We start from the raw sequence: 24,794 nt of genomic DNA on the forward strand, positions 1-24,794 counted from the left end.
ATGGGTATATGTGAGTACATAGGTGTGTGTGTGCATGCGGTGTGTGTGGTTGTATGTGTGTACATATGTGTGTGCATAATGTGTGCACGCACATGGGTGTATGTGTGTGTGCACATGTGGGTGTGTGTACATGTGAGGTATGTGTGCATGTGTGTGTAGTGTGGGTGATATATGTGTGTATGTGTGGTAGTATCTATATGTGTGTGCATGTGGTGTGTGTGCATGGGTGTATGTGTGTACGTGGGGTGTGTGTGCATGTGGGTGTGTGCGGTATGTGTGTGCACATGCGTGGTGTGTACATGGTTTATGTGTGTATGGGTGTGTGTATGTGGGTGTGCACAAGGTGTATGTGCATGTGGGTATTTGTGTGTGCATGCATGGATGTATATGTACGTGTGTGGTGTGTGTGCGCACACATGTGGGGTGTGTGCACATGGGTGTGTGTACATAGGGGTTGTGTGTGCATGCATGTGGCTGTGTGCATGTGCACATGTCTGTATGTGTGTTCATGTGTGTGCGTTCATGTGTGTGCATGTGGAGAAGTGTGGAGGGGTGTGGTCCTCCCATGGGCTGAGTGATCCTAGTGTGGAGTCAAATGTTCCTCATGGGAGTTATTTGGTCCTAGCATGTGCTGTGTGCACTCAGCTAGTGGCCTTCATGTCCATCAAGGAAGCCTGGCAGGTGCCACAGGACAGGACTGTCCCACACCCAGGCTGCTGCCATTCCCCCAGTTAGTGCCTCTCCCCAGGACACCTGGGTGCTGGGAGGGGTGAACCTGCCCACTCTCGTGGCCACAAACACCTGTGGTCAGAGCCGAGAGCAGGGAGAGCAGGCAACGTCCTGACCTGGCGGGAGGGCAGCAGGCAGGCAGGCTCTGTCCCAGGGAGTGCTGGGGCCTGTCCCCTCCCTCAGGAACCCACACACCCCTCAACTCTGCCCCTCAGGCCTCCCCTTCCGGGCCTACTGCAGGTGTGGCCCCTGCTCGCCCGCCCACTCCCCTCCCCACACCTGGCCCCACGCCCAGCAGGGTACAAATAGGAGGCCCAGTCAGCGTGGCACATCACACAGGGACCAGCTGGAGCTGCTGGAGCATGGAGCAGCCTGCCTCAGGAGGGGGCGGCCTGCAGGTACGCACTGGGTGGGGCACGGGGCCACACAGCTGAGACATGTGTGGGAGGGGACGTGCCTGTTTCTGGCCATGCCTGCATCCACCCAGTGTGTGTCAGACCCCATCCAGGTGTGGGACCCTGCTCCATCCCCAGAAGCCTCCCCTGAGATGGCTGGCTCCCCCTGGGGGCTGGGTCCCCACAAGGGCTTTCCTGCCTTGGCAAGCTCAGGCTGGGCTGCCTCGGGTTGGGGGGGGACAGGGGGGGCTGAGGGGGTACTCAGAGCAGAGTACTCCCAGCACCCCTCCTGCCTGGGGCCCCTTGGAGCTGGCGGCTTGCCGTGACACATGCACCGCTTGTCCCTGCTTGGGGGCTGCCTGGTGGCTTCCTGGTGGCAGATCCTCCAGGATCACCCCGCCCGCTTAGCCACATGAACACAGCTGCCCCCAGTAGCACTGTGATTCTGGCCAGCCTGTCTGTCCACTAATGTGGACAGCTGAACGTGGATGCAGACCACCAGGGCCACAGTCTGCTTGGTGCCCCCAGGCTCCAGTGGGGAGTCAGGGAGACAGTCCCCAGCAGAGCAGGTGCTCTCAGGGGATGGCCACAGGGACCTGCCTGCACACATGATGGCCCTGATCTGGGGTGGACGGGGCTGCCCTGCTGCCAGGCACGTGTGTGTGTGGGTGGGTGGGTGGGTGGGGGGTACAGATCTGTCCCAACTTGTGGGCCAGCTTCCAACAGGACCTTCTGGGTGTCAGAGCAGACTAGACTGGACAATTGACTGTGCAGGACTCAACTGGGGTCTCCACGGACAAAAAGCCCTGGGGGGATGGCCAACAAAGGCCCAGAGGGGGTGGGAACATGGTTCGGGTGCAGGCCAGTGTGGAAGGGTACCGGCACAGTGCACAAGTGTCTACAGCAGTTGATCTGGCGGGGGAGGGTCCTGCGGGGGCGGGTTCCGGGGGCGGGAGGGTCAGCCAGAGGGGTCCCTGAGGGGCGCCCCCGCGGCCCTGAGCCTGCCTTCGTGTGCAGACGCGCCCAGAGGGGCTGCTGGAGCTGCACGAATCCTTCGGGGAGCTGCTGGCCTTCTTCTGCACGCACGCCACCACGCACGGGGCGGTCCGGCTCGTGTGCTCGCGCCAGAACCGCCTGAAGACGGCGTGCTGGGCGCTGCTGCTGCTGGGCGCGCTGGGCGCGCTGTGCTGGCAGTTCCAGCTGCTCTTCCAGGACTACTGGCGCTACCCAGTCACGGCCACCGTGTCCCTGCGCTCTGAGCGCAAGCACTTCCCCGCCGTCACCCTGTGCGACATGAACCCCCAGCGGTGAGCCCCCTGGTGCCCCTGGACGGGCCTCCGGAGCCGGGCAGAGCGGGGGCGGGAGGGTTGTGGGAGAGCCGCGGGCAGCCGGACAGGGGCGCAGCTGGGCCCTGACTCTCGGGAGGGGGGCCCAGCCCTGGCCGGCTCCGAGCCCATCTACAGGCACTCAACGAGTTCGCCCAGGAGAATGTCTTCTCCCTCTACAAGTTCAACCTCAGCCGGGCTGCCCGCCGGCCTGGACCTGAGCCCCACCTCCCGCTGGACAGGAGGACGCGCCTACAGAGGCTGAGCCCACTGGGCAGCCCCGGTCGAGTGGGCTTCCGACTGGTGAGAGGCCAGCCCCAGGGTCCGCTCATGTGACGGGGGGCAAGGGGGGGCTGCGCAGCGACTCGCCCCCAGTGTAACGGCTCGGGCGCAGACTGCTTCTACCAGGCCTTCTCGTCGGGGGTGGCCGCCGCCCGGGAGTGGTACCAGCTCCACCACCTGAGCGTCCTGGCGCAGCTGCCCGGGTCCCAGCGGGCCAGCCGCACCGCCCGCTTCGTCCTCTCCTGCCGCTACAACGGCCACGACTGCCCGGCCCGGTGAGTCCCCGGGAGCCCGGCGGGACGGCCGCTGCCCTGAGCGCGCGGGGGTCTGACGGCCCTGGGTTCCAGGCACGTCCACACCCGCCACCACCCGGCCTTCGGCAGCTGCTACACCTTCAGCGGCGCGCGGGCCCCGCGGCACCCGGGACTGGCGCACGGTGAGTGGGTGCGCGCGGGGGCGCGGCGCGGGGGCGGCACCTGCCGGGGCTCACGGCTCGCTCCCGCAGGGGTCAGCCTGGTCCTCAGGGCCGAGCGGCAGCCGCACGTTCCTCCGCTGGCCGAGGCCGGGGTCAAGGTCGTGGTGCACCAGCACGATCGCTCGCCCTTCCTGGAGCACCGGGGCTTCAGCGTCCGGCCAGGCACGCAGACCACCATTGCCGTGAGAGAGGTGGGCGGCACCCCAGACCCCCCCCCCCGGCCACTGCGGGGCCTCCGGGCGGCCGCAGCACTGAAGCGCCCTCCCCGCAGGACGAGGTGCACCGGCTAGGAAGCCCCTACAGCGGCTGCAGCCCGGGCGCGGACGGCGCGGGCCGGACACTGCTCTACGGAGGCGCCTACAGCCAGCAGGTGGCCGGGTCCGGGAGGGGCCGGGCCTCGGGCGTGTCCGGCTGGAGGAGGCCGAGGGGCGTGCCCGGGGGGGGGCCTGCGGGGGTGGGGGCGTGCCCGGGGAGGATGAGGGGCGTGCCCGGGGTGGGGGTGTGTCCAGGGCCAAGGGGAGTGCCCGGGAGGGAGGTGTGGCGGGGGCGTGTCCGGGGATGAGGGGCGTGTCCAGCGGGGGAGGGTGGTGCTGAGGGGGCCGTGGCCGACGGGGGCCGCGGGCATGTCCGGCAGGCGGGATGGCAGGACCTGCATGCCAGCGCTGCCCTCGCTGCACAGGCCTGCCTGGTCTCCTGCTTTCAGCAGCTGATGGTGAACGCCTGCGGCTGCGCCTACTACCTGCACCCCCTGCCGGCGGGGGCGGAGTACTGCAGCTACCCGCGGCACCCAGCCTGGGGTGAGCTCCTGGGGACCCCCACCACTCACCTGCTTGGGGCCACTGGGCGCCATCAGGACACGGGGCAGTCGACTGGCATCTCCCTGCCAGCCCAGGGATCTCCTGACCGGTGCCCTGTGACCTTGCAGGCCACTGCTTCTACCGCCTCCGCCGGGACCTGGAGAGCCACAGGCTACCGTGTACTGCCCACTGCCCCAGGCCCTGCAGGTGCGTGTGCTGACCAGGGCCAGGGCAAGGGTGTCAGAGGTGGCTCAGTCCGTGAGGGTGACCCGGCTTCTCTCCAGGGATTCCTCCTACACGCTGTCCACCAGGACCTCCAGATGGCCATCCCCCAAGTCCACCGTGAGTTCGTGCATGGGTGGGCTGCGGGCGGGCCTTGCACACAGGGCTGGGGCAAACAGGACAGGTGTCCTTCTGTGTGCAGGCCTGGATCCTGGCTGCGCTGGGGGAGCACCGTCCTGACTGCATGGAGGGCACCAGGTGGGGCAGCCCTCTCCCCTCCCCCCTTCTCTGTCCTGGCCCTACTGGAATGCCACCAGGCTTACCCCCCTAGCACCCCAGAGATCTTTTCAGGGGTCACTTCAAGGCTTTCTCATGCCAGCCCCTCAGTGAGCCTGTCCTGACCCTCCCCCATCCCACCCACTCCACCTGTGCCCTGACCCCCCTGTGTCTGGGAGCAGGAGTACTGTGGCCCAGGAGCACTGTGGCTCGGGAGCACTGTGGTCCAGGAGCACTGTGGCCCAGGTACGCGTCTTCCTCCAGGATGTGGGCCACCATGCGGTGCATGAAGCACCTGTGTACTCGGTGAGCCTGTGGGCTGGCGGTTCACCCCGGGGGTGTGGGTCCCCAGCCCTGCCCCGGCTGACCTGGCCGCATCTCTCCCAGGTGCCGAGGTTGCTCTCAGCCATGGGCAGCCTGTGGGGCCTGTGGTTTGGCTCCTCGGTCCTGTCTGTGCTGGAGCTGCTGGAGCTGCTGCTGGACGCTCTGGCCCTCGCCCTGCTCCTGAGCTGCCGCTGCCTCCACAGAACCTTGGGGTCCTGGGCACGTGGGCATCCCAGCCAGGCGGAGAATGGTGCCTCCCAGCAACCCTGACCTCCGACTGCAGGGGCCCCACTGGCCCCTCCCACATCCCCTCTATGGACTCTGGCCGCAGACTCCACTGACCACTCAGACCAAAGAGGGGCCACTGAGACGCAGCCAGCCTGGGCCCAGAGAACTAGAACAGAGATGGCAAGTGCCTGCCTGGCAAACATCTGGTCACGAGTTCAAATCCCCAGTGTACCCCATGCACCAAGCGCTGTCTTGGCAGCTGGTAGCTCCTGGTCGCAGAGGAGCTTGGGATGCGTGAGCACCATGACCGGGGCGTGCTCCCCAGCGACAACCACAGAAGCCACGGCCAGAATGTACCCCAGGGTGAGCACAGTCAGGCACCAAGTGGACCTGGGAGCCTGGTGCAAGCGCCGAAGCAAGGGAGACAAAAGTCGGTGGGCACAGCTGCTCTGCTCTCGTGCACATCCCTGAGAGGGACAGGGGCCCCAGGTCAATAAACGAGTCTGTCCTGAAAAGCCCAGGTGGCGGCAGCTTCTCCTGACCACCAGGGTGGGCCTGGACAGCCCTCTGGGCAGCAGCTCACAGGCTCAGGTCTCTGAGGGAGAGAGGACGACCGCCATGGCTGTGGAGGCAGAGCACTGCTTGTGAGCATGTGTCAGGGGCACTCACATGGCACATGCCACGTCGTGCCTGTTGTCCCATGGCATGCCATGTGTGCTGCCGGTGCCAACATGCCCATCACGCCTCTGCTTGGTGTGCAGGGGCCCTCACTGGGACTGAGCCACACCTCGCGGGCGCCTGCGTGCCTGTGATGGACCTCGCCCAAGGACCAGCCAGCCCAGCCCAGTCACCCCCAGGGGTGGTCCCTGATGGATGTCCTTAAGACTCCCTGGGTCCTGGGGGGCTTCTGGGCCTTGGGGAAGTCCCTTCTGCGCTGCCCGCCCTCCTCCCCCCACCGTGGAGCCACGTGAAAGCGCTGAAGCATCCGGCGGTGATTTATTGACTCCTCAGGCGGGGCGGGGCGGGAGGCGGGGCCCATGCAGGCAGAGGGCTGGGCCGGGCGCAAGCGGGAGGAGCCAGCAGGCAAGGGGGTGGGCAGCGCAGTGCACCTTGCCGCCCATGGCACGCCGGACCGCCTTTGCATAGTGACCAGCCCACTGAGCTTGGCGGGACCGAGGGCCCGTAGCGAGGAGAGGACCAGCCCCAGCCCCGGGTCCCTGCACAAGGGGTGCGGAAAGCAGGCCTGGGTGGGCTCGGGGAGAGTCCATCTGAGGGCAAGGAAGCCAGAGTCGCGGCTCCCACAGCAGGCAGAGCCAGCGATGGTGGCTGTCCCCGGCTGTGGGCCTCAGGAGGGCAGGGAAGGACGGCTGGGTCCTCGGACGCCTGCGTCCAGTCGGGCTGAGGTCCCGGAGCCGGCCTGGGCGCGGTCACTGAGTGAGGTACGCGGTTGGTTCCTTCCCTGGGTGGCGGCCGTCTGCCCAGTGGCCCCCAGGGCTTCTGGGGGTGTCCGGGATGGGCCGGACTAGTAGACCCGCGTTCCGGGGCAGGAAACGTGGGGTCACGAGTGACACAGGCCCTCCGGGGTGGCCCTGGAGCCGTGAGCCCAGGCCACGGAGGCCAGGTAAGGGCGCGCGGCCCCCGGGGCGGGGCACCCAGACTCAGAAGCTCGGGCTCCGACCCCTCTCCCCGCCCAGGGCCCGAGCCCCGGGGATGGCAGGGCAGGGCAGGGGCGAGCCTAGCTGTCCTCCAGGTGCAGCCCGATGAACTCCTGGATGCACCTGCGGTACTGGAGCTCCGTGGGGCTGCAGCCGCCCAGGGCGCACGGCTGGCCCGGGGCCGCCTCGGCCTCGCGCATCTCCTCCGCCATGCGGGCCAGACGGAGCCTGCGGGAGGCGCGGGGTGAGCGGCCTGCGCCCCCCACGCCCCACGGCCCGGCCCCACGCCCACCGCGTCCCGCTCCCTCAACCCGCCGAGGCCCCGCCCAGCAGAGGCCCCGCCCCCAGACCCCCCTCATCAAACTCAGCCCCGCATCCTGACTTCCCCCATTGACACCGCATCCTGGTCCCGCCCCCACTCAGCCCCGCCCCCTTCAAGCCCCCTGATCCCAACCCACCTTGACTAAGTCCCGCCTGTAGCCCCGGCCCGAGCCCACTGGAGACCCCGCAGCCCCACTCCGCCCAAAAGTGGATCCCCTCACAGGGTGACGATGTCTGCATTGGCTTCCTGCACTGCGATGCTCAGGGGGTCCTGCTGGCCCTCGTCGACGGCATGCTGGTCGGCACCCCTCTTGAGGAACAGGCACACCTGGCTGAGGGGAGAGGGGCACGTCGGGCGGGCTGGGGGGTCGTGCGGGAGCCCAGGCGGAGCCCCCGACTCACCCTGTGCGGCCCAGCAGCGTGGCGTGGTGCAGCGGGGCGCGGCCGCGGCTGTCTCTTTGGTTCACGTCTGCCCCGTTTTGCAGGAGGAATTCACACACAATCAAGGAGCCCTGCGGGGCCAGGGGGTCAGAGGGGAGGAAAGAGGGTCCCTCCTGGTGCCCGGATGCCCACGCTACCCACCCAGCTGCACTCACCCCCAGCACGGCCTGCACCAGTGGGGTCTTGCCCTCGTCCTCCGTATCCGCCCAGTTGACCTCAGCCCCGTGGGCCAGGGCCGCAGCCAGTGCCGGGAGGTCGCGGGTGCGTGCGGCCCGGTGTGCAAGCAGGCCTGGGTGCAGTTCACGCACATCCGCCAGGGCCCAGGCCTCAGTCTCACCGTCTCCGTCAGCCTCAGCCTCCCCGCTTGACTCTTCGGACTCTGCACCCTCTGTGGGAGGTGGAGGTCAGGGGTGCCGTGGGAGAGGGGCCAGGGCGGGGGAGCTGCAGCCCAAGGGTGGGCAGGGGCGCTGCGGGCAGTGGGGGCAGGGCAGGGGCGCTGCTGGCGGAGCGCAGGCCACACCCACCCTGCAGAGTGACGCTGTCTACCATGGAGCCTGCGAAGGCCAGGACGTCAGCGCTGCCGTCGGAGCTGCCCCCAAGACCACTGTCGCTGCTCAGACCTGGGGGCCGGGCAAAGGGGCCTGAGCATCTGCCGGCCGGGGCCCACACCCTCTCCAAGGCCGGCAGTGTCAGTGCCCTGGAGCACAGGGCAGAGAAAGGGCCGACTCAAGGCCTGTGGGACCAGGGGCACTGAGCTGGGAGTGGCCAGGGTTGGATGGCGCAGCCCAGCCCGAGGTCGCAGCCTGAACCCCTGGAGGGCTGAGGTGGCTGTGCCCCATGGCCACATCCCCTGCCCACCCGCAGAGATGGGCCTTCCGCCCACACTGCCCAAGCAGTGCGAGAGAAGCCCTGAGGGGTGGCCCAGGCCTGCCCCAGCCAGAGGGCCACAGTTCCCTACCAGACCACCGCCAGCGGCCAGACAGGGACGCTCAGAGCTGCCACACCAGCACAAGGACACACGCCACGGCCACATACACGTCACACGTGTGGTACTCAGGACACACACACACACGTGTGATCAGGACACACAATACACAGGGCACACATGCCACATTTCGCTCATGCTATCTGGAGAGTCATGGCTTGGCCTGGGAGAGAGACCCCTTGAGACCCTTCCCAGCCTTAGCTCTGCTCAGCCCCCAGGGCCTGGGCAGAGGCCACACTTACTGCGGGGACCGGCTGCTGCTGCCCCTGCGTCAAAGTAGGAGAAGAGCGAGTCCAGCTCATCCGGGCAGAAGAGGGAATCCCTGCGGAACCTGCGCTCCACAGCGGCAGCTGCGGGGCAGGGAAACTGAGGCAGTGCAGGGGAGCCGCCCCTGCCACACTGGGTACTGGGCAGAGCCCGGGGTGCCGAGGAGGCCCTGCCGTCCAGCCCCACAGCCCCAGTCTCGGCAGGGTGCGGCCTCCTACCTGAGGACAGCGCGGCCACCGTGGGCAGGCCGGGCTCCAGCCGGGCTTTGTGGCGCGCAGCAGGGGCACGCGGGGAGCAGAGCTGGCGCCCGCACGTCTGGGCCCGCCAGCGCCGAGGGGCTTCCCGGGTGGGTGCTGAGGGCAGCTTCTGCAGAAACTTCTTCTCCACGTACTTGTCCTTGATCCAGGCCTCCTTGTCCTGCCTGCACCAGGTCTAGTGTGAGGCTGCTGTCAGACAGGGTCCCCCTCACCCAGGCACCCCCTCACCTGGGGCTGCTGGCTGTGGGCTTCCTGCCACCTGGGCCCTCGCAGTGCGCCTCGTAGATCCCATTCACGGTGCTGTTGCCGAGCTCACACATGAGCTGGACAGACAAGACACGCAGTGAGCCCCAGGCACAGCCCCCACCACCCAGAGCCCGCGCACACGAGCCCTCACACACCTTCAGCAACTCGGGCTCCCAGGAGTCCAGAGTCAGGGACCGCACCTTGGAACAGTGGACACCCAAGCTCCTGGACAGCAAGGGGAGGGGGAGGAGTGAGGGAGGCAGGGGCGGTGGGAGGAGAATCTGGCAAGGGGAAGGCGGGGGTGTGAGGCGTGTGCAGAGTGGAGTGAGGGTGAATATGACAGAGGCAGGGGTGAGGGGAGAGACAGGCAGGGCAGGGGTGGCAGAGTCGGGGCCTTCACACCTGTGGATGCCAGAGCACTCGATACAGAGCAGCACGCCCAGATTGATGCTGGCCCAGCGGGGGTCCGGCTGCCCACAGTCCCCACACTGGCTGTTGCCGGCCACGCTCTGCACGCGCTGCAGGACACTCTCGCCCTTGATGCTGCGCTCCCGGGCATCTGTGGCAGAGTCGATGCTGCTGGTGGATGGCGACGCAGTGCGGTCCAGCCGCTGGGGACAGTGCAAAGGGCCACTCAACTCTCAGATTCCCCGAGGGCCACCTGCCCTCCTTTTCAGATCCTGGCACAGCCCTCACGAACCCTCGAGCACAAACTTGCGTGCAAACACCATTTACAAAAGCACGCAGACGTGTGCACACACGCGCGCGCACACACACACGGGCACACACACCAGCTATGGACATCACGCACGAAGGCAGCATGCACCCACGCCTGTGGTGGTGGGCGTCTCCCCATGCACACACCTCGCTGAAGCAGCTGTCTGGGCTCTCCCGGTAGGCAGAAGCAATGCTGGCCTGCACGGCACGCACCCAGGCATGCCGCAGCTTCTCCGAGTCTGCCTGCAGCATGCAGCTCCTGGGGGGGGGGCACTGTCAGGCGCTGCGGGGGCTCCCCCACCGCACCCTGGCCCTGGCACGGCTCCTCACTTGGTGGGTGAGACCACCTCGAAGCAGAAGCGCCGCTCAATGTCCTCGCACGGCTTCACGGAACACAGGCGCAGGTCGTCCACCACCACCGTCAACACGTCCTGCAGGCAGGGTCCACTCAGCCTGGGCTGCACCGTTCACCCCCAGCCTCAGGGAGGGTGGGCTGGGCCCCCGGGATTTGGGCGCGTGGCCCCGCGTACCTTGAGCTTCTTCTGGTAAACCAGCTGACTGTTCTGGATGGAGAACCAGCGGCTGCCGGACGGGAGGGTGGATGAGGCTGAGTGTCCAGCTGCCCTGCGGAGCCCAACCCCAACCAGGCCGCCCCGTACCGGTTCCACGTCTTGAAGGCATTGCTGGCTCTCTTGAAGAGGTAGCCTTCCATGACCACCCCGCTGGGCGCGTCCACGTCGAACTCGGCCTTGGGCTCCTCGGAGGAGAAGTCCTGGGGGCGCCACTTGGCTGTGACACTACTGTCCCTCCCCACGCCCAAGGCCAGGCCCAGACCCAGATGTGGGGAGGGGAGGCTGCTTCTGTTGCACCAGACCTGGGCCGGGCCCGCCCCCACCCCGGCAGCCCCCCACCCGGCGGGTGCAGAGAGCCGAGCTCTGTGAGGAAGGAAGTGCCCCCACCCGGGCGTCCATTCACACGCCAGCTGGGCCGGCTGGGCGACCGGACAGAGCCCCATTCACGCATCCTGCTGGGGGAGAGGAGAGGCCACCTGCTCGGGGCTGGCCGCACGGGGGCCGACAGACAGCTGGCGCGGCTTCCGCCTCGGGAAGCACAGCCCAGCTCAGCCGCCACACTGGTGCCAGGCACGGCCACAGCAGATGCTCGGTCCTGTGGGGTCTCCACCCAGGACATCTGTCCACTCACCTGCAGCAGTGTCTGGGCAGGAAAGAGGGAGGGAGCCAGTGAATGCCGGCACCACGCTGGGGGCCTGAGCACGGGCAGGGACGGCCCAGGGTGGAGGAGCACACCAGGTGGGGGTCCCGCTGCAGCCACACAGGTGCGGGGAGGAGCTGCCCCCAGGCCTACCCGCTGCTGGATGGCCGCGTGCTTGTGCTCCATGTCTCGCTTCTCCACCGCTGCGTCAATCACCAGCTGGTCCAGCTGAGGGAAGTGGAGTCAGCGGGGTGCGGTGCCCGCTGCCCGCCGGCCCCGAGCCGCGCCTCACCTCAGCAGCCAGCTTCTTCATGTAGGGCTCCAGCTGGTGCAGCAGAGCATAGCCCTGCTGGAAGAAGCCGCTCTGCGCGTGCATGAAGGACAGCATCTGCGGGGAAGGGAGGCTCAGGGCGGCCAGCGGCGCCCGCACAGCCCCCGGGCCCACGGCCACTCACCGAGTCCAAGATCTCGAACTTCTTCTTGGCCTGCAGGACGTTGATCTTCCGGGAGGAGAGAGTGCCCAGGTTAGCCCCTACCCCCTACCTGGCTCCGCACGCCCCACCCTGCTCCAGCCGCTCCGCGCTGACCTGAAGCACATAGTCCAGGGCCAGGTGGCGGAAACACTTGCGGGTGAGGGTCAGTGCGCCCGTGGCCTCCTCCACCTCGTGCGGTCGGTGCCGGGGGGCCTGCGCATTGCGCACCAGGGCCAGCTCCATGTCCTCGCGCACTCGGTCAAACTGCTTCTTGGTCTCCTTGAACTTGCGGACATCCCTGGGGCCGATGGGCGCAGGGTGGACAGGACATGAGCTCCCCTACCCTCTGTCCTGCCCCTCTGCCTGAACCGCCCTGCCCACTGCCCAGCTCACGGTCCCCCCAGCACAGGCAGGCACCGACCCGGGAGCTCGTGTGGCCCCACCCAGCCTGGACCCTGGCAGGGCCCGGGACTTACTCCTTCACAAAGCTCTGCAGCGGCTGTTGCACGGATCTCTGGGCCTGGTCAAATAGGATCTGGGGACGGAGGGTGTGGGGGCACAATGGGGTCCATCCCCAGGCCAGAGGGGCCTCAGGGCCTGGGGGTGGGGGGTGCCCCAGGTCTGGACTGGGGGTGAGAGCAGCAGCTGTGACCACCCGGCCCCCACATCTGACTCTTGGCCAGGCTGTCCCTGACAGCCCCTCATCCCCCATCCAGCACAGCGGGCAGGTGCCTACTGGGCACCCAGGAACCGTCTGGCACAGCTCTGCAGCAGGCATGGGGCAGGACGACCCAGACCGGGCACCGTGCAGGGAAGGAAGGGGTGCGCCTGCCAGAGCAGACAGACAGGAAAACGGTCCAGCGAGCGGGTTTATTTCTGAGTTTCCCTGGGGGAGGGGCTCTGGCAGGTGCCAGGTCCTGGTCTGCCCCCCCAAGGCCTCCTGTGCAGCCATTCACCAGGGCTCTGTAGCCAGCTGCAAGGCAGGCCATGGGGGTCAGAAGATGTCACCCCTGCCTCTGTCCCTGCCCAGGTCCCGTGCACCCCCACCTCAACTGGGTTGGGACGCAGACCCCACCCACAGTGCAGAGCTCACCATGTGGTAGTTGACCATCTCCTGCAGGCTGTCCCCAAACCTCTGCAGACACTCCTGAGGGGACAAGGGGGAGTCCAGCTCAGAGTTGCCAAGCCACCCTGCATTCTCCCCACACCCCCACCCGCGCGGTATCCCAGACAGAGGGCGGAGGTCAGCTGCCCTCACCGAGATGACAGTGTCCCCCTGGCACTGCTGGGACAGGTCCCGGACGCCACTGACAAAGAGCCTGTTGGTCGTGACATAGGCTTTGCCCGCCTCGATCATGCTGCTGCATAGCTTGGCCAGCTGCAGACGGGGGCACAGAGGGCATGAGGAGAGATGGGGGATCACAGGGTGTGTGGGGGAGCATGGGGACCACAGGGGCATGGGGGAGCAAGGGGAGCATGGGGAACACAGGGGACATAGGGGGATCACAGGGGACACGGGGGAGTACGGGGGCATAAGGGAGCACAGGGGGCCTAGTGGTAACACAGGGAACACAGGGGAGCACAGCAGGGCACAGGGGAGCACAGCAGGGCACAGCAGAGCACGGGGGAGCATAGCAGGGCACAGTGGAGCATGGGGGGCACAGTGGGGCACAGCGGAGCACAGCGGGGCACAGTGGAGCATGGGGGAGCACAGCGGGGCACAGTGGAGCACAGCGGGGCACAAGGAGCACAGCAGGGCACAGTGGAGCACAGGGGAGCACAGTGGGGCACAGTGGAGCACGGGGGAGCACAGCGGGGCACAGTGGAGCACAGGGGAGCACAGGGGAGCACAGTAGAGCACGGGGGTGCACAGCGGGGCATAACGGAGCACAGGGGAGCACAGGGAGGCACAGTGGAGCATGGGGGAGCACAGCGGGGCATAGCGGAGCACAGGGGAGCGAGCACGGGGGAGCAAGCACAGGGGAGCACAGCAGGGCTCAGGGGAGCACGGGGGAGCAGAGCAGGGCACAGGGGAGCATGGTGGAGCAGAGCAGGGCACAGCAGAGCATGGGGGAGCAGAGCAGGGCACAGGGGAGCATGGCGGAGCACAGCAGGGCACAGCGGAGCATGGGGGAGCAGAGCAGGGCACAGCGGAGCACAGCAGGGCACAGCGGAGCATAGGGGAGCACAGAGAGCTCAGGGGAGTCGGCTCCCGTGGGGCAGCTCTTCCCCGAGACCCAGCGCACACAGGCAGGCACCCACCCTCAGGTCCACAGTACTGGAAGCTGCCGTCCCTGGGTGGCGGGCACCTTGAGGACAGCAGGGTCAGCATGGGCGAGTTTCCTCCCTACCCTGCGCCCAGCAGCAGCCTGAGAAACTGAGGGCTGTGTATGGATCAGGGGCTGGGAGGTAGAGGGACCTGCATGTTCATGCATCCCACGAAGCCCACCTTGTCCAGCTTGGCCTCAATCTCGACCACATCTGTCTCCACCTCGTCGATCGTGGCTCTGCAACAAGGCCACGTGTGAGCTCACTTCCCCAGGGGGCCTACTGCCCGTACCCCGATTCCTACAGTTACTGCTCCTGCCAGCCAGGGTCAGGGGGCAGGACAGGGCGGTCAGGACACTCAGCCCCATAGGCACCCTTGGGGTCTGTCAGCTGGTCTGAGCCGCCTGGAGGTGCTGACCCTCTGCAGCCTCCCTGCACAGATGGTCCCAGGGGCCCCAAATCCCCGACTCAGCTGCCTTCTCTGACTATTGCAGCGTGGGGAGACTCCAGATGGGGTGCCCTGACTCTCAAACTCAAAACAGCAAACAGCCGCCCTGCCGCCTGGGGGGAGGAGAGAGTTAAGGCAAAACCTCAGCAGCAGGGCCAGAGGAGGCTGCGAGGCAGACGGACCCACACCTTCCGTGACACGTGACAGAGGAGGAGGGAAGTGTGGCCAGGGTCCTGGCACCCCTCTGCTCGCTGGGCACAGGGCTGGGGACACTGGCCCAGGGCTGCCGGCTTCACAGCTTCACAGGGGCAGGTTCTGGAGCCTCCTCAGTGAGGAGGTTCTGGGCTGCCCCACCTTCCAGGGCGGTATCTGGTTCCGGAGCTGGGAGGGGTGTGGCTGGCACACGGATTCTCCTCAGGACCAGGAACCTGGGAGACCACAGACATGCAGCCCCCACACCAAGGCTGCCAGCTGGTGGGCCAGGCACAGGGTCTGCAGAGCTGGTGGGCCAGGACCCCAGCTCCCAGCAGGGGAGGTTAGGAGGTGGCAGGCCAGGCTGACTCTCCCACCCAAGCTGTGACTCAGCGCCTAAAGCCCCACCCAGGGGAGGGGGCAGAAAGAACCAGGCTGGCCTGCGGGTCCCCCCTGGCCTGTCTGAGAGTGACTAGACCCCTAGTCAACGCTCCTCCTGGGGTCCCCAGCCTAGGCAGGGTCTTGCTTCTCAGGCCTGGGACAACTAGAGCACAGGCCACACACCCAGCAGGACCCAGGGTCCAGCAGGAGGGAGATCCTGGGCTCCCGGACCTCAAGAAATTTCAGTGGGGTACGGAGACCCCCTCCTACCCCACATGTAGTGGTCAATGTTCTGGCAGGAGCCCCAGGTGGAGAGAAGGTGCCCCACGCAAGGGTGAGCCCTCCAGGCAGGAGCTGGAGGTGGGAGGCAATGGCTCCGAGTCCAGGCCCTCCATGTCTGCGGCCGCACAGTGGGCAGTGGGGACCCAGAACTCAGGACCTGACAGACTCACACCCCTACTGCAAAGCAAGGGGAGAAGGGGACCGGCCACCTCCCAGGGGGCATGGTAGAGACCGCCTCCGGCCGCAGTGGATGATGTCGGAGAGCAAATGGACCCTGCCCCGTGCTGGTGCTGCTGCCCAAACTCCTGGGCTGGGGACACGACCTCGGGGCGGTCCATCCCGGGCGCCCCACGCGCTGGCAGGTGGCGCAGCTCCGGACAGGCGGTCCGGGGTCTGAAGACACGTTGGTTCCCCGGGAGGGGAGGACGGAAGCAGGCCCGGGCAGCGCGCCAGCGCCAGCTCCAGCCCGCCTGCTCGGCCTGGCCCCCGCCCCGTCCGGGGTCAGCGCTGCCAAACAGGGGCCCGAGCCCCGGAGGGGGTTCTGGCCGCCTGTCCCCAGCCTGGCGCCGGACATCGGGGCCGAGACGGGCGATTCCGGAGATGGACGCCTGCCCGCGGCCCCAGACGGCCCCGGTCAGGGCTGGCGGCGGGGCCGCAGCTCCGCGCAGGTGGTCGGCAGGGAGGTGGCCCCGGCGGGTGGACACTCGCAGGCCGCCGGACAAAGCTGCGCGGCTCCGCCCCGCCCCACGCGCGCCCCCTCCGCGTGCGGTGACCCTCCCGGGCGCGGCTTTTGTTCCGGCCCCGCGGCCCCGGCACTGCAGGCTCTGGCGCGGCGGAGCCCGGCTCCGCCGGTCGCCGGCGTGGACGTCGCGGCACCGACCACCCTCCGGCCGGGCACAAAGGGCCCCGACGCCCGCTCCGCCTGTCCCCCGCGCCCCGAGGGGCGGCGCCGCGCCGAGCACAAAGGCACCGCGCCGGGCGCACCTGAAGCGCGGCGAGTCCTTGATGCACTCCTCGAACTCCACCGTCATGGCTGCGGCGCGCGGTCACTGGCACGAGGACCGCGGCGCCCCGAGCGGCATCCCCGGGCCGGCCGCCGTCCCGCCCGCCCGCCGCCGCCGTCCGGAACGAGGCCGCCCCGCCCGCGCGCTGTCACCGCCGGGGAGCGTCGCGCAAGTGCGCCGCGCGCTGTCACGGCCGGGGAGCGTCGCGCAAGAGCGCCGCGCGCTGTCACGGCCGGGGAGCGTCGCGCAACTGGACGCCTCGCCTCGGCCGGGAAGCTAGTCCGGCCCAGCCGCTGCCGGGTGCAGGAACGGAATCTGCAGGAAGTCTCCGGGCCGAGGCTCAGCGGACAAACCCGCTCGGGGACGCGGGAGGCGGAGGAGCGGCCGGACGACGACTGCTTGAGAGCTGACAGCGTGTCCGTGGGCCTACATTTTGCACCCGCTCCCTAGGCCTAGCCCGGCCCCGGCCGGCAGCAGGCGCGGGTGCGGCGAGGGCGTGGCCGGGGCGTGGCCTTGCCGGGCGAGGCCGGATAGGGGCGTGGCAGTCTGGCTCGGGGCGTGGCCGGATGGGGGCGTGGTCGGCGAGGGGGCGGTGGGGTCGTAGCCCGCGCGACGAGGGCGTAGCCTGCGCCGCGGGGGCGGGCCGGCGCACCGCGGCAAGGCCTGTAGGGGCGGGCTGGCGCAGCGGGGCGGGTGGGGCGGGGCGGGGCGGAGGCGGGACGGGACGGGTGGGGCGTGGCCTTTGCGGCGGGGGCGGGGCCTTTGCGGCGGGGCGAGGTCTTCGAGGCGAGGCGGAGCTGGTGGGGGCGTGGCCGGAGGGGCGGGGCCGGTCCGGTGGGGGCGGGGCCTTTGCGGCGCGGCGGGGCCTCTGCGGCGGGGCGGGGGTCCTTGCGGCGGGGCCTGGAGGCGGAGACTGGGGGGCGGGGCCGGCGCGGCGCGGCGCGGCGCGGCGGGGCGGGGCGGGGCCGGCGCGCGCTGCGCCTCGTGCGGCCGCCGCGCTGTGTGCTCTCCTCGTCATGGGGGCCGCGGTGCGGGCGCGCTACCTCGTGTTCTTCCAGTACGCGGGCACCGACTTCAAGTAAGTCCCGCGGCGCGCGGTGAAGGGGGATGGGCGTGGGCCGGCTCGGGCCGAGCGGCCGCACTGAGCCGCGCGGGAGCCGCCCTGGCGCGCTGACCCTCGCCCGCGTCTGCCCGCAGCGGGGTCGCCGCGGTCCGGGGCGCCCAGCGCGCCGCCGGGGTCCAGAACTACCTGGAGGTGAGCAGCCGGCCCGCGGGAGGAGGGCGGCCCCGGGCCGGCAGCGGAACCGGCCACCTGAGTTTTCGCAGGAGGCTGCCGAGCGGCTGAATTCGGTCGTGCCGGTCAAGTTCACCATCTCCAGCCGCACCGATGCAGGTGTCCACGCCCTGAGCAACGCGGCGCACCTGGACGTCCAGCGCCGCCCGGGCCGGCCGCCTTTCACCCCCGAGGTGCTCACGCAGGCCCTCAACACCCACCTGCGGCACCCGGCCATCCGGTGAGCGTCCCGCCGCGTGGACCCGCTGACCGGTGCTGGGCGCGGGCGGTCCTCAGCACTGGGCTCGCTCCGCAGGGTGCTGCAGGCCTTCCGCGTGCCCGGCGACTTCCACGCGCGCTACGCGGCCACGTCTAGGACCTACCTGTACCGCCTGGTCACGGGCTGCCGCCAGTGGGGCCAGTTACCTGTGTTTGAGCGGAACCGGTGCTGGGCGCTTCGGGCAGAGTAAGTGGGGTGCAGGTGGGAGTGGGGGCGGTCCTCCTGGGCACTGCCCATGGCTGACCGCTCGTGCCTCTGCAGCAGCTTGGACGTGGCAGCCATGCAGGAGGCCGCGCAACACCTGGTGGGGACCCATGATTTCAGCGCCTTCCAGTCGGCCGGCAGCCCTTCCCCCAGCGCAGTCCGCACCCTGCGCCTGGCCCGCGTGACCCCCGCCCCCGCCAGTCCCTTCCTTCTGCCCCAAGAGAGCCGGTGAGGAGGGCCGAGAACTTGGGGCACTCTCCCGCGAGTGGAAAGGGACAGGGGCTCTGCTCTGCCCAGTGCTCACGCCCAGTGGGTGGGTTTTGGCCACTGGATTCTGGGAGACCAGGCCAAGCTGGTTCGAGGCCCCCTCCCCACCGCTCCTGCACCTTGTGGACTGAGTATCCGCTGGTGCCTCTGCTGTGGCCACACCGCAGGTTGGCCCCACCTGGCCCAGCTCTGTGCGCCCTACTCCTTCCCTCCCCAGTGCCGGGAGATGCAGAGGGGAATCCCCCAGCCCTGCTGTGCACCCACCCAACCTATGTCCCCAGGAGGCTTCGGTTCTGGAGTATGGAGTTTGAGAGCCAGTCCTTCCTGTACAGACAGGTGGGCACCCTGGGGGCAGGGGACGTATGGGGGGGTATAGTTATGAGACAGTCCTTCCTGTTTTCAGGTGGGCACCCTGGGGACGGATGGGGATGTCATACTGAGACCTAGACCTTCCTGTAGAAGATGGGCACCCTGGGTGGCCACACAGGCAGTCTTGGTCTTGGGAACAGGTGCGGAGGATGACTGCTGTGCTGGTGGCTGTGGGGCTGGGGGCTCTGACACCAGCACAGGTGAAGGCCATACTGGAGAGCCGGGACCCCCTGGGCAAGCAGCAGACACGTGTTGCTCCAGCCCATGGCCTGTTTCTCAAGTCTGTGCTCTACAGGGACATTGGTAAGGAGTCTTTATTGGATCTGTTTCTTGGGCCACACCGGGCAGTGTTCAGGGTTTAGTCCTGGCGAAGCCCAGGGGACTGTGTGGGATCAAACCTGGGTCAGCTGCATGCAAAGCAAACACCCTCCCCACTGCACTGTCACTCTGCTCCGGTAGCATTCTTGGCCCCCTGCCTGGGTAGAGTCCAAGCGTGGACAGCAGCAGCCTGCCTGTGCCCGTGGTGACTGCCAGGGCCCACCAGCCCCAGGCCCGAGCCTCCCAGTGCAGGAGGGTTTCCCTAGGTTAGCAGGCCTGTCTCCAAGCCTGGTCTGTCCATAGGTGCAGTCTCGGGATGCCCAGGGCTCCTGGGCTCACCTGCCATGTCAGGAGCCGCACACAGCAGCCAGCTACCCGATGAGGTCAGCCACTGACAACCACACAGCCTGGGCTATACTCGGCCTCCCTCTGTGCCCAGTCCTGAGCACCGGGGTAACGGGGTGGGCCAGCATGGAAACGGCGCAAAGAATCAGCAGCAGCCTTTGGTTCTGTTTCTCCTAGTGATGGGGAAATTTACTTTGGAACAAAAATAAAGGTGTTAAGAGCCAGCCCTGAGTCTGTTCTTCGCCTGACAAAGGCGTGTAGAGCGCCTCAGCCGGGGCCCTGGGGCAGGCCCTTCTTGAGCAACGATGTAAGGTAGCTCCCCAGTTCTTCATCCTGCAGCCAGAGGCAAGAAGGGGTGCTGATCTCGCTTGCAGGCCCCCCCCTGCCCAGGCAGCCTGGGGACCCACTACCCAGACCCTACCTGGTACGTCCAAGATACCAGCAGGACCTTGGTACCCGGGTCCTCCGAGTGTGCTGCGGCCTGCACGAGGATGGACTCCACCGTCACAGATCCATCAGGCAGGTGCTGCACACAGCGGTCCCTGAGGGTGCTAGGAGATGCAGGAGTCTGAAATGCAGGCCTGGGCAGGCAGGCGCACGCGCGCACACATACACACACACACACACACACACGCAGCTCCAGGTACACATGACCTCCCCCCACACACATAGGCTCCAGGCACACATATCTCCAGGTAGGCAGCTACAGGTGCCCCCCACACACACACGTAGGCACCTGCAGACACACGTGTGCCTGCCCACCTCTTCAGGTAGCTGTAGACCCTGGCAGCTGTCTCTTGCTCCTTGCGGGAGTCGTGCAGGTACACGCGGCAGGTGAAGCGCAGCTGGTGCTCCGCCAGGCCCAGCTCCTTGAGTGCCTGTTCTGAGGACACGAGCCGGAAGTTCTGTGGGGAAGAAGCAGGTCAGGAGAGCTCAGGCCGTGTCCCAACCCCACCCTGTGCCCCGTCCTGCCACACTCACACTGTCCTTCATGATGAGGGTGCCATGCAGGAGGCGGGGCTTTTTGGCATCCGGGAGCAGCCCTGGGGTGAACAGAGATGGGGCAGTTGTCTTTTGTGGGGTAGAGGGTCCACACCCGGTAATGTACGGGCTTCCTCCTGGCTCTGCACCCAGGGGATCACTCCTGGTGGTGCTCAGGGGGCCACGTGGGATGCCAGGGATTGAATTAGGTTGGCTGCATGCAAGGCAAGTGCCCTCCCTGCGGTACTCTCTCCAGCTGGGGCTGCCGTCCAGGGCCCCCGCTCCCCACCTACCCTGCGCCATCTCCCGCTTCAGCAACCCCAGCGAGACGCCCACAGGGATGCTGGGGCTGGTGGGCAGTGTCACCGTCTCTCCATTAGCTGGCATGTAGCAGTTGACGCCTGGAGGGTGCAGAGTCTGTGGGTACTGCCCCCGCCCCCTGCCCACAGGGACAGCCCACCCCAACAGGCGCCCTGCCTACGGAACTCCTGCTCGATCTTCTGCTTCAGAAACTCCATCTTCTTGGCCTCCCCGTGCACCAGCAGCACGCTCTCGGGCTCCGCCTGGCCCACCAGCTGCATGATGCCCTTGGCATCGGCATGGGCGCTGAAGGACATGTACTCCACCTGCATCTTCACCTCCAGCTGCGGGGACAAACTCGGCGTCACCCAGCCACACCCCACCTTGCTGGCCCCAGGAGCTGCTGGGACGGTGGGCCTCCTACCTGCCGGCCCTCCATGTCCAGCTTGCGCGACCCACTAAGGATCTTATGGCCCACGGTGCCCTGCACGCAGTAGCCGGGCATGATGACCTGTGGGGCATAAGCGGCTGAGGCTGCCTGGCTGGGCTTGGGCACCCTGAGCTCCGGAGCCCCTGGCAGCCCATTTCCTCCTGCCCCCACCCTCTCACCATGTTTTTCTCGTTCCCTGCCCACTTGCGGAAGATCTGGAGGGACTGGCCGGCGTGCAGCATCCCTGGGGTGGCAAACACGACCTGTGGGGTTTTGGGTCAGATTGCCTGCCGCTGAGCCCCCACCCCCAGCCTGTTCCCACGGGCAGGGCCCCCACCATGGGTCCCGGGTTGTCGGCAAATGCCCGATCAAAGGCCTTGATGTGCTTAAACTCAAACATGTTTCTCTGCACAAAGGTCTTGCGGATCTTCTGGTTGGTCCAGGTGATGAAGAGCTTGTAGTAGTGGTTGGCCTTCTCAGTGAGGCCCGTGGAGAAGTAGATGGGGGCCCGCAGGTTCATGCGCTCCCTGTGGGCACACGGGGTCCTAGAGCCTGCAGCCAGGCCTGGGTCATGCACCCTCCCAGCAGAGCAGCCCCTCTCAGCCCCCCACCCCCAGGACACGCACCAGAACGTCTCCAGCAGGATGCAGAGCTCCTGGGCCCGGCCCAGCGCGAACACAGGGATCAGCACCTGCAGGGCGGCCAGGCAGGCTGGTGGCTGCGAGCAGCGGCCTAGCCCACCCCCACGTCCCCAGGCAGTCCCGGGCTGGGACCTGGACGGGCCTCGCCCAGACGCCCTCACCTTGCCACCTCGCTCCACGGTCTCATGCACTTTCTTCAGGAAGTCGCGCTCCCGGCAGCGCTTCGAGTCGCGGATGGTGGTGGCATAGGTGGACTCTGTGATGAGCAGGTTGGGACGGCATTTGTCGATCCAGGCAGCTCTAGAACACAGAGGGGTGTGGCCCCAGAAGCGAGATGGACCCCAGCCCCGCCCCCGGGCAGGCCCCCTTACCCCAGGTGCCGGTCTGGAGTCATGTTGTAATCACCCTGCAAAGAAGACATAGGTCCTTCCTCTGTGCCCCACGCACAGGCCCCTCTCGCCCCAGGCTTCCTGCTGACCGTGTAGACCACCGACTCTGAGCCCACTTTGATCTGGAACATGGCGGCTCCCAGCACGTGGCCCGCGTAGTAAGCCTTGATCTCCAGCTCCTCGTCCACCTGTGGGGAGAGCCGTGCTCAGGGGAGGGCGGCGGAAACACGTGAGCAGCTGAGTTGCTACACTCATGAGTTCAGACATGATATTCGGTTCTTGGTCAGAAACAACTACAAAGAGGGGCTGGGAAGACAAGAAAGGGCACTTGCCCTGCACACAGCCGACCCAGGTCCCATCCACGGCACCCCATATGGCCCCACCAAGGGTGAGTCCTGAGCAGAGAGCCAGGAGTGGCAGGGTGGTGACCTCAGAACACTGCCAAGTGTGGCCCAAAAGCCAAACAAAACCAGAGAGCGCTCCTATGAGCCAACAAAGGCCCTGGATTCCACCAGTCTTGGACTCAGAAAGTTGATGCCTAAGGTCCTGAGAGAGAATCTGGGGCTCAGGCCCACCTCTGATATCTCCCATGTGCCAAGTCTGGCCCCAGCCCCAAAGCAACACAATCAGATGCAGGGTGCCCCTTCCCCTTCACACTGCACCAGCAGAGAGGGAAAGTGATAATAAAGAGATTAAGAGTCAGAACCATGGGGGCCAGAGCCATAGTAGAGCAGGTAGGGCGTCTGCCTTGCGCACAGATGTCAGAGTTCAATCCCCAGCACCCAATAGGGTCCCCCACACAGGGCCTTCCCCCCGCCCCCAACAAAGAAACAGTGTGTGGAGCCAGGCAGATGGCTCCAAGTGCTGCGGGGAATCTGGGTTCAATACCAGCCCCTGCGCCATCATGGGGTGTGGTTACCCAGAAATCCAACACCCCCAACACTTCACAACACACTCTAATACTGCCAGGGAGAACCAGAGGGTGACGTGCAGTTAAGATAAGGGAGGCCAGGAGGGTGGGAGCCCTGGAAGAAGACGAAGCCCTGAGCCAAGAGGCCGCCCACTGGGCAGCACCGCCTAGCACAGCACTGGCACAGCCGCCAACCCACAAGAGAGCCACAGAGCAGACGGAGGAGCTCGGCAGCGGGACGCACCCGTGTGACACCCCAGCACTGCAGAAAAGGGCACACTGACAGACGCTGGCCAGGGGATAATGTGGTGATGCAGACGCTGCTGCTGTGAGATACCCAGCCACATGCAAACAGGGATGCACAAAGCAGACACACAACACACAAGAAACACATTCTCACAGGGATACACACACATCTGCACTCACACCACATGTGAACCAGGAGTCAGCCGGAAAGACAATGTGACCACAGCTGAGCAGTGGGCCCAACGCCAGGCCAGGCCCACGATGCAGGCCACCCCTTCCTCCCAGTGCCAGGGGCACCTGCTGCCTCCCCACCCTGCAGCCAAGGGCCACCGCCCGCGTCCAGGCTTTGCTCCTGTGCAGCAGGCTCACCCGCCTCCCTGCATCCAAGTCTGGCCCAGGGGCCTTGGTGCTGCCTGACCTGGACGGTCTGGTGCAGGTGGACGGCCACCACCTTCTTCATGCAGTCCTTGATCATCTGCGAGGTGAAGAAGTTGGCCTCACCCTTCTTGTCCACGGCGATCTTGCGGTAGTCCTCCAACAGGATGGGACAGATGGCCTGGGTGGGGTGTGTCATGTAGATGGGCCCGTCGTAGCCCACCATCTCGCTGAAGTAGGGCAGCGCCCCGCAGTGGTCCAGGTGGAAGTGGCTGGGGGTACAGCGCAGGTAAGTCTGGGCCACCCTCACCCCCAGTCCTGGGCTCCATGCTGCAGCCTCTGCGGATGTCATCCTGGGCACCAGTCCAAGCACCCAGCAAGGAGTAGAGAGTGGGGACAGCAGAGAATTGAGGAAGAGCAGCAAGAAGACCCAACTTGGGCAAGTGGGAGGGCCCATGGGTGGGGTGGGGGGAGAACCAGCAAGACAAATCCCAGGGGAGCCCAGAAAAGTCTGTGGATTGTTGGGCAGCAGCCAAGTGGCAGAGGAGGAAGGGGAACACAGGTGTGTGGCGGGGGCAGGAGGCCTGAAACCCCACAGGGGGTGTGAAAGGCTGCGCGATGGGGCTGAGAAAGGATCCTGGGTGGCAGTTTCCAAGCGTAGGCAGAGGAGGGGGACCTGGCGCCCACCTGATGATCACGCAGTCCAAGAAATCGGTGAGGCGGCCGTTGCGGGTGATGTAGGAGAAGTCGGGGAAGCGGCGCTGGGGAGGCAGAGAGAAGGGGCTGCAGGGCCGGCCGCGGGCTGCGGGGGCGCCCCCAGCCTTGCAGTCACCTGCCCACCGTCCCCACCCGCGGGCCGCCGCACGCGCAGGGACTCACGTCGTCGTTGTAGCCCATGTGCATCCCGCAGTCGAGCATGACGTTCTTGCCCGCGATGGACACCAGGATGCAGCTGCGGCCCACGTCCTGGCCGGCCCCTGCGGAGCTGCGCGTGAGGGCCGAGCCCCTGGTCGCGCCCCCGCCCCACGCAGTCGGAGGCGTCCCCCGGATCCCGGGCATCCCGACCCCGGGCCGCGCCCCCCGCCCCCCTCACTCAGCGGCGTCCCCCTGACCTCGGGCATCCCGCTCCCCGCCCCCCACCCCCCGCCCCACTCACCCAGCGGCGTCACCCTGATCTCGGGCATTCCGCCTGGCGCCCGCCGCCCGCCACCCGCGGCCCGCCACCCCGCGCAGGCGCAGCCCCGCTCTTCCGGCTTCCGGCGCG

At 67.2% G+C, this 24,794-nt stretch overlaps 4 protein-coding genes across 6 annotated transcripts; 2 read left to right on the forward strand and 2 right to left on the reverse strand.

Moving 5' to 3' along the window:
* The first annotated feature begins 1,091 nt into the window (after nt 1–1,091).
* Nucleotides 1,092–5,484, forward strand: SCNN1D (sodium channel epithelial 1 subunit delta). The gene is made up of 13 exons (XM_055138223.1): nt 1,092–1,127; nt 2,142–2,431; nt 2,560–2,752; nt 2,825–3,006; nt 3,079–3,167; nt 3,237–3,397; nt 3,478–3,576; nt 3,886–4,003; nt 4,132–4,210; nt 4,288–4,345; nt 4,428–4,483; nt 4,684–4,807; nt 4,889–5,484. Exons 1-13 carry the CDS (start codon nt 1,092–1,094, stop codon nt 5,093–5,095), a joined length of 1,692 nt encoding a protein of 563 aa, XP_054994198.1. The 3' UTR covers nt 5,096–5,484.
* Nucleotides 5,485–6,030: 546 nt separating this feature from the next.
* On the reverse strand, nt 6,031–16,351 carry ACAP3 (ArfGAP with coiled-coil, ankyrin repeat and PH domains 3). Its single transcript, XM_004607033.2, has 24 exons — nt 16,183–16,351; nt 14,077–14,134; nt 12,886–13,005; nt 12,721–12,774; nt 12,104–12,162; nt 11,742–11,925; nt 11,610–11,654; nt 11,447–11,542; nt 11,308–11,382; nt 11,146–11,157; nt 10,602–10,714; nt 10,473–10,524; nt 10,273–10,373; nt 10,090–10,201; nt 9,628–9,836; nt 9,381–9,450; nt 9,208–9,302; nt 8,941–9,143; nt 8,698–8,805; nt 7,995–8,090; nt 7,626–7,858; nt 7,432–7,541; nt 7,251–7,361; nt 6,031–6,936 (listed from the first exon to the last, which is right to left on the reverse strand). Exons 1-24 carry the CDS (start codon nt 16,227–16,229, stop codon nt 6,789–6,791), a joined length of 2,511 nt encoding a protein of 836 aa, XP_004607090.1. The 5' UTR covers nt 16,230–16,351; the 3' UTR covers nt 6,031–6,788.
* A 789-nt stretch (nt 16,352–17,140) lies between these two features.
* On the forward strand, nt 17,141–19,482 carry PUSL1 (pseudouridine synthase like 1). 3 transcript variants are annotated; one of them, XM_055138166.1, is made up of 8 exons: nt 17,141–17,280; nt 17,400–17,457; nt 17,529–17,716; nt 17,792–17,941; nt 18,017–18,187; nt 18,508–18,562; nt 18,736–18,898; nt 19,217–19,482. In XM_055138166.1, exons 1-8 carry the CDS (start codon nt 17,219–17,221, stop codon nt 19,306–19,308), a joined length of 939 nt encoding a protein of 312 aa, XP_054994141.1. In that variant the 5' UTR covers nt 17,141–17,218; the 3' UTR covers nt 19,309–19,482. The 3 variants fall into 3 exon arrangements, with proteins under 3 accessions (XP_054994141.1, XP_054994142.1, XP_054994143.1); XM_055138167.1 differs by having other exon boundaries at nt 18,020–18,187; XM_055138168.1 differs by having other exon boundaries at nt 17,141–17,457; nt 17,596–17,716.
* INTS11 (integrator complex subunit 11) lies at nt 19,416–24,768 on the reverse strand. The gene is made up of 17 exons (XM_055138165.1): nt 24,687–24,768; nt 24,410–24,507; nt 24,218–24,291; nt 23,574–23,802; nt 22,089–22,187; nt 21,982–22,016; nt 21,772–21,910; nt 21,596–21,660; nt 21,307–21,496; nt 21,149–21,232; nt 20,964–21,050; nt 20,721–20,883; nt 20,533–20,640; nt 20,240–20,301; nt 20,021–20,163; nt 19,680–19,809; nt 19,416–19,591 (listed from the first exon to the last, which is right to left on the reverse strand). Exons 1-17 carry the CDS (start codon nt 24,712–24,714, stop codon nt 19,526–19,528), a joined length of 1,800 nt encoding a protein of 599 aa, XP_054994140.1. The 5' UTR covers nt 24,715–24,768; the 3' UTR covers nt 19,416–19,525.
* Nucleotides 24,769–24,794: the final 26 nt, after the last annotated feature.

The sequence above is a fragment of the Sorex araneus genome, chromosome 5, assembly GCF_027595985.1.
Source record: "Sorex araneus isolate mSorAra2 chromosome 5, mSorAra2.pri, whole genome shotgun sequence".
Lineage (NCBI taxonomy): Eukaryota > Metazoa > Chordata > Mammalia > Eulipotyphla > Soricidae > Sorex > Sorex araneus.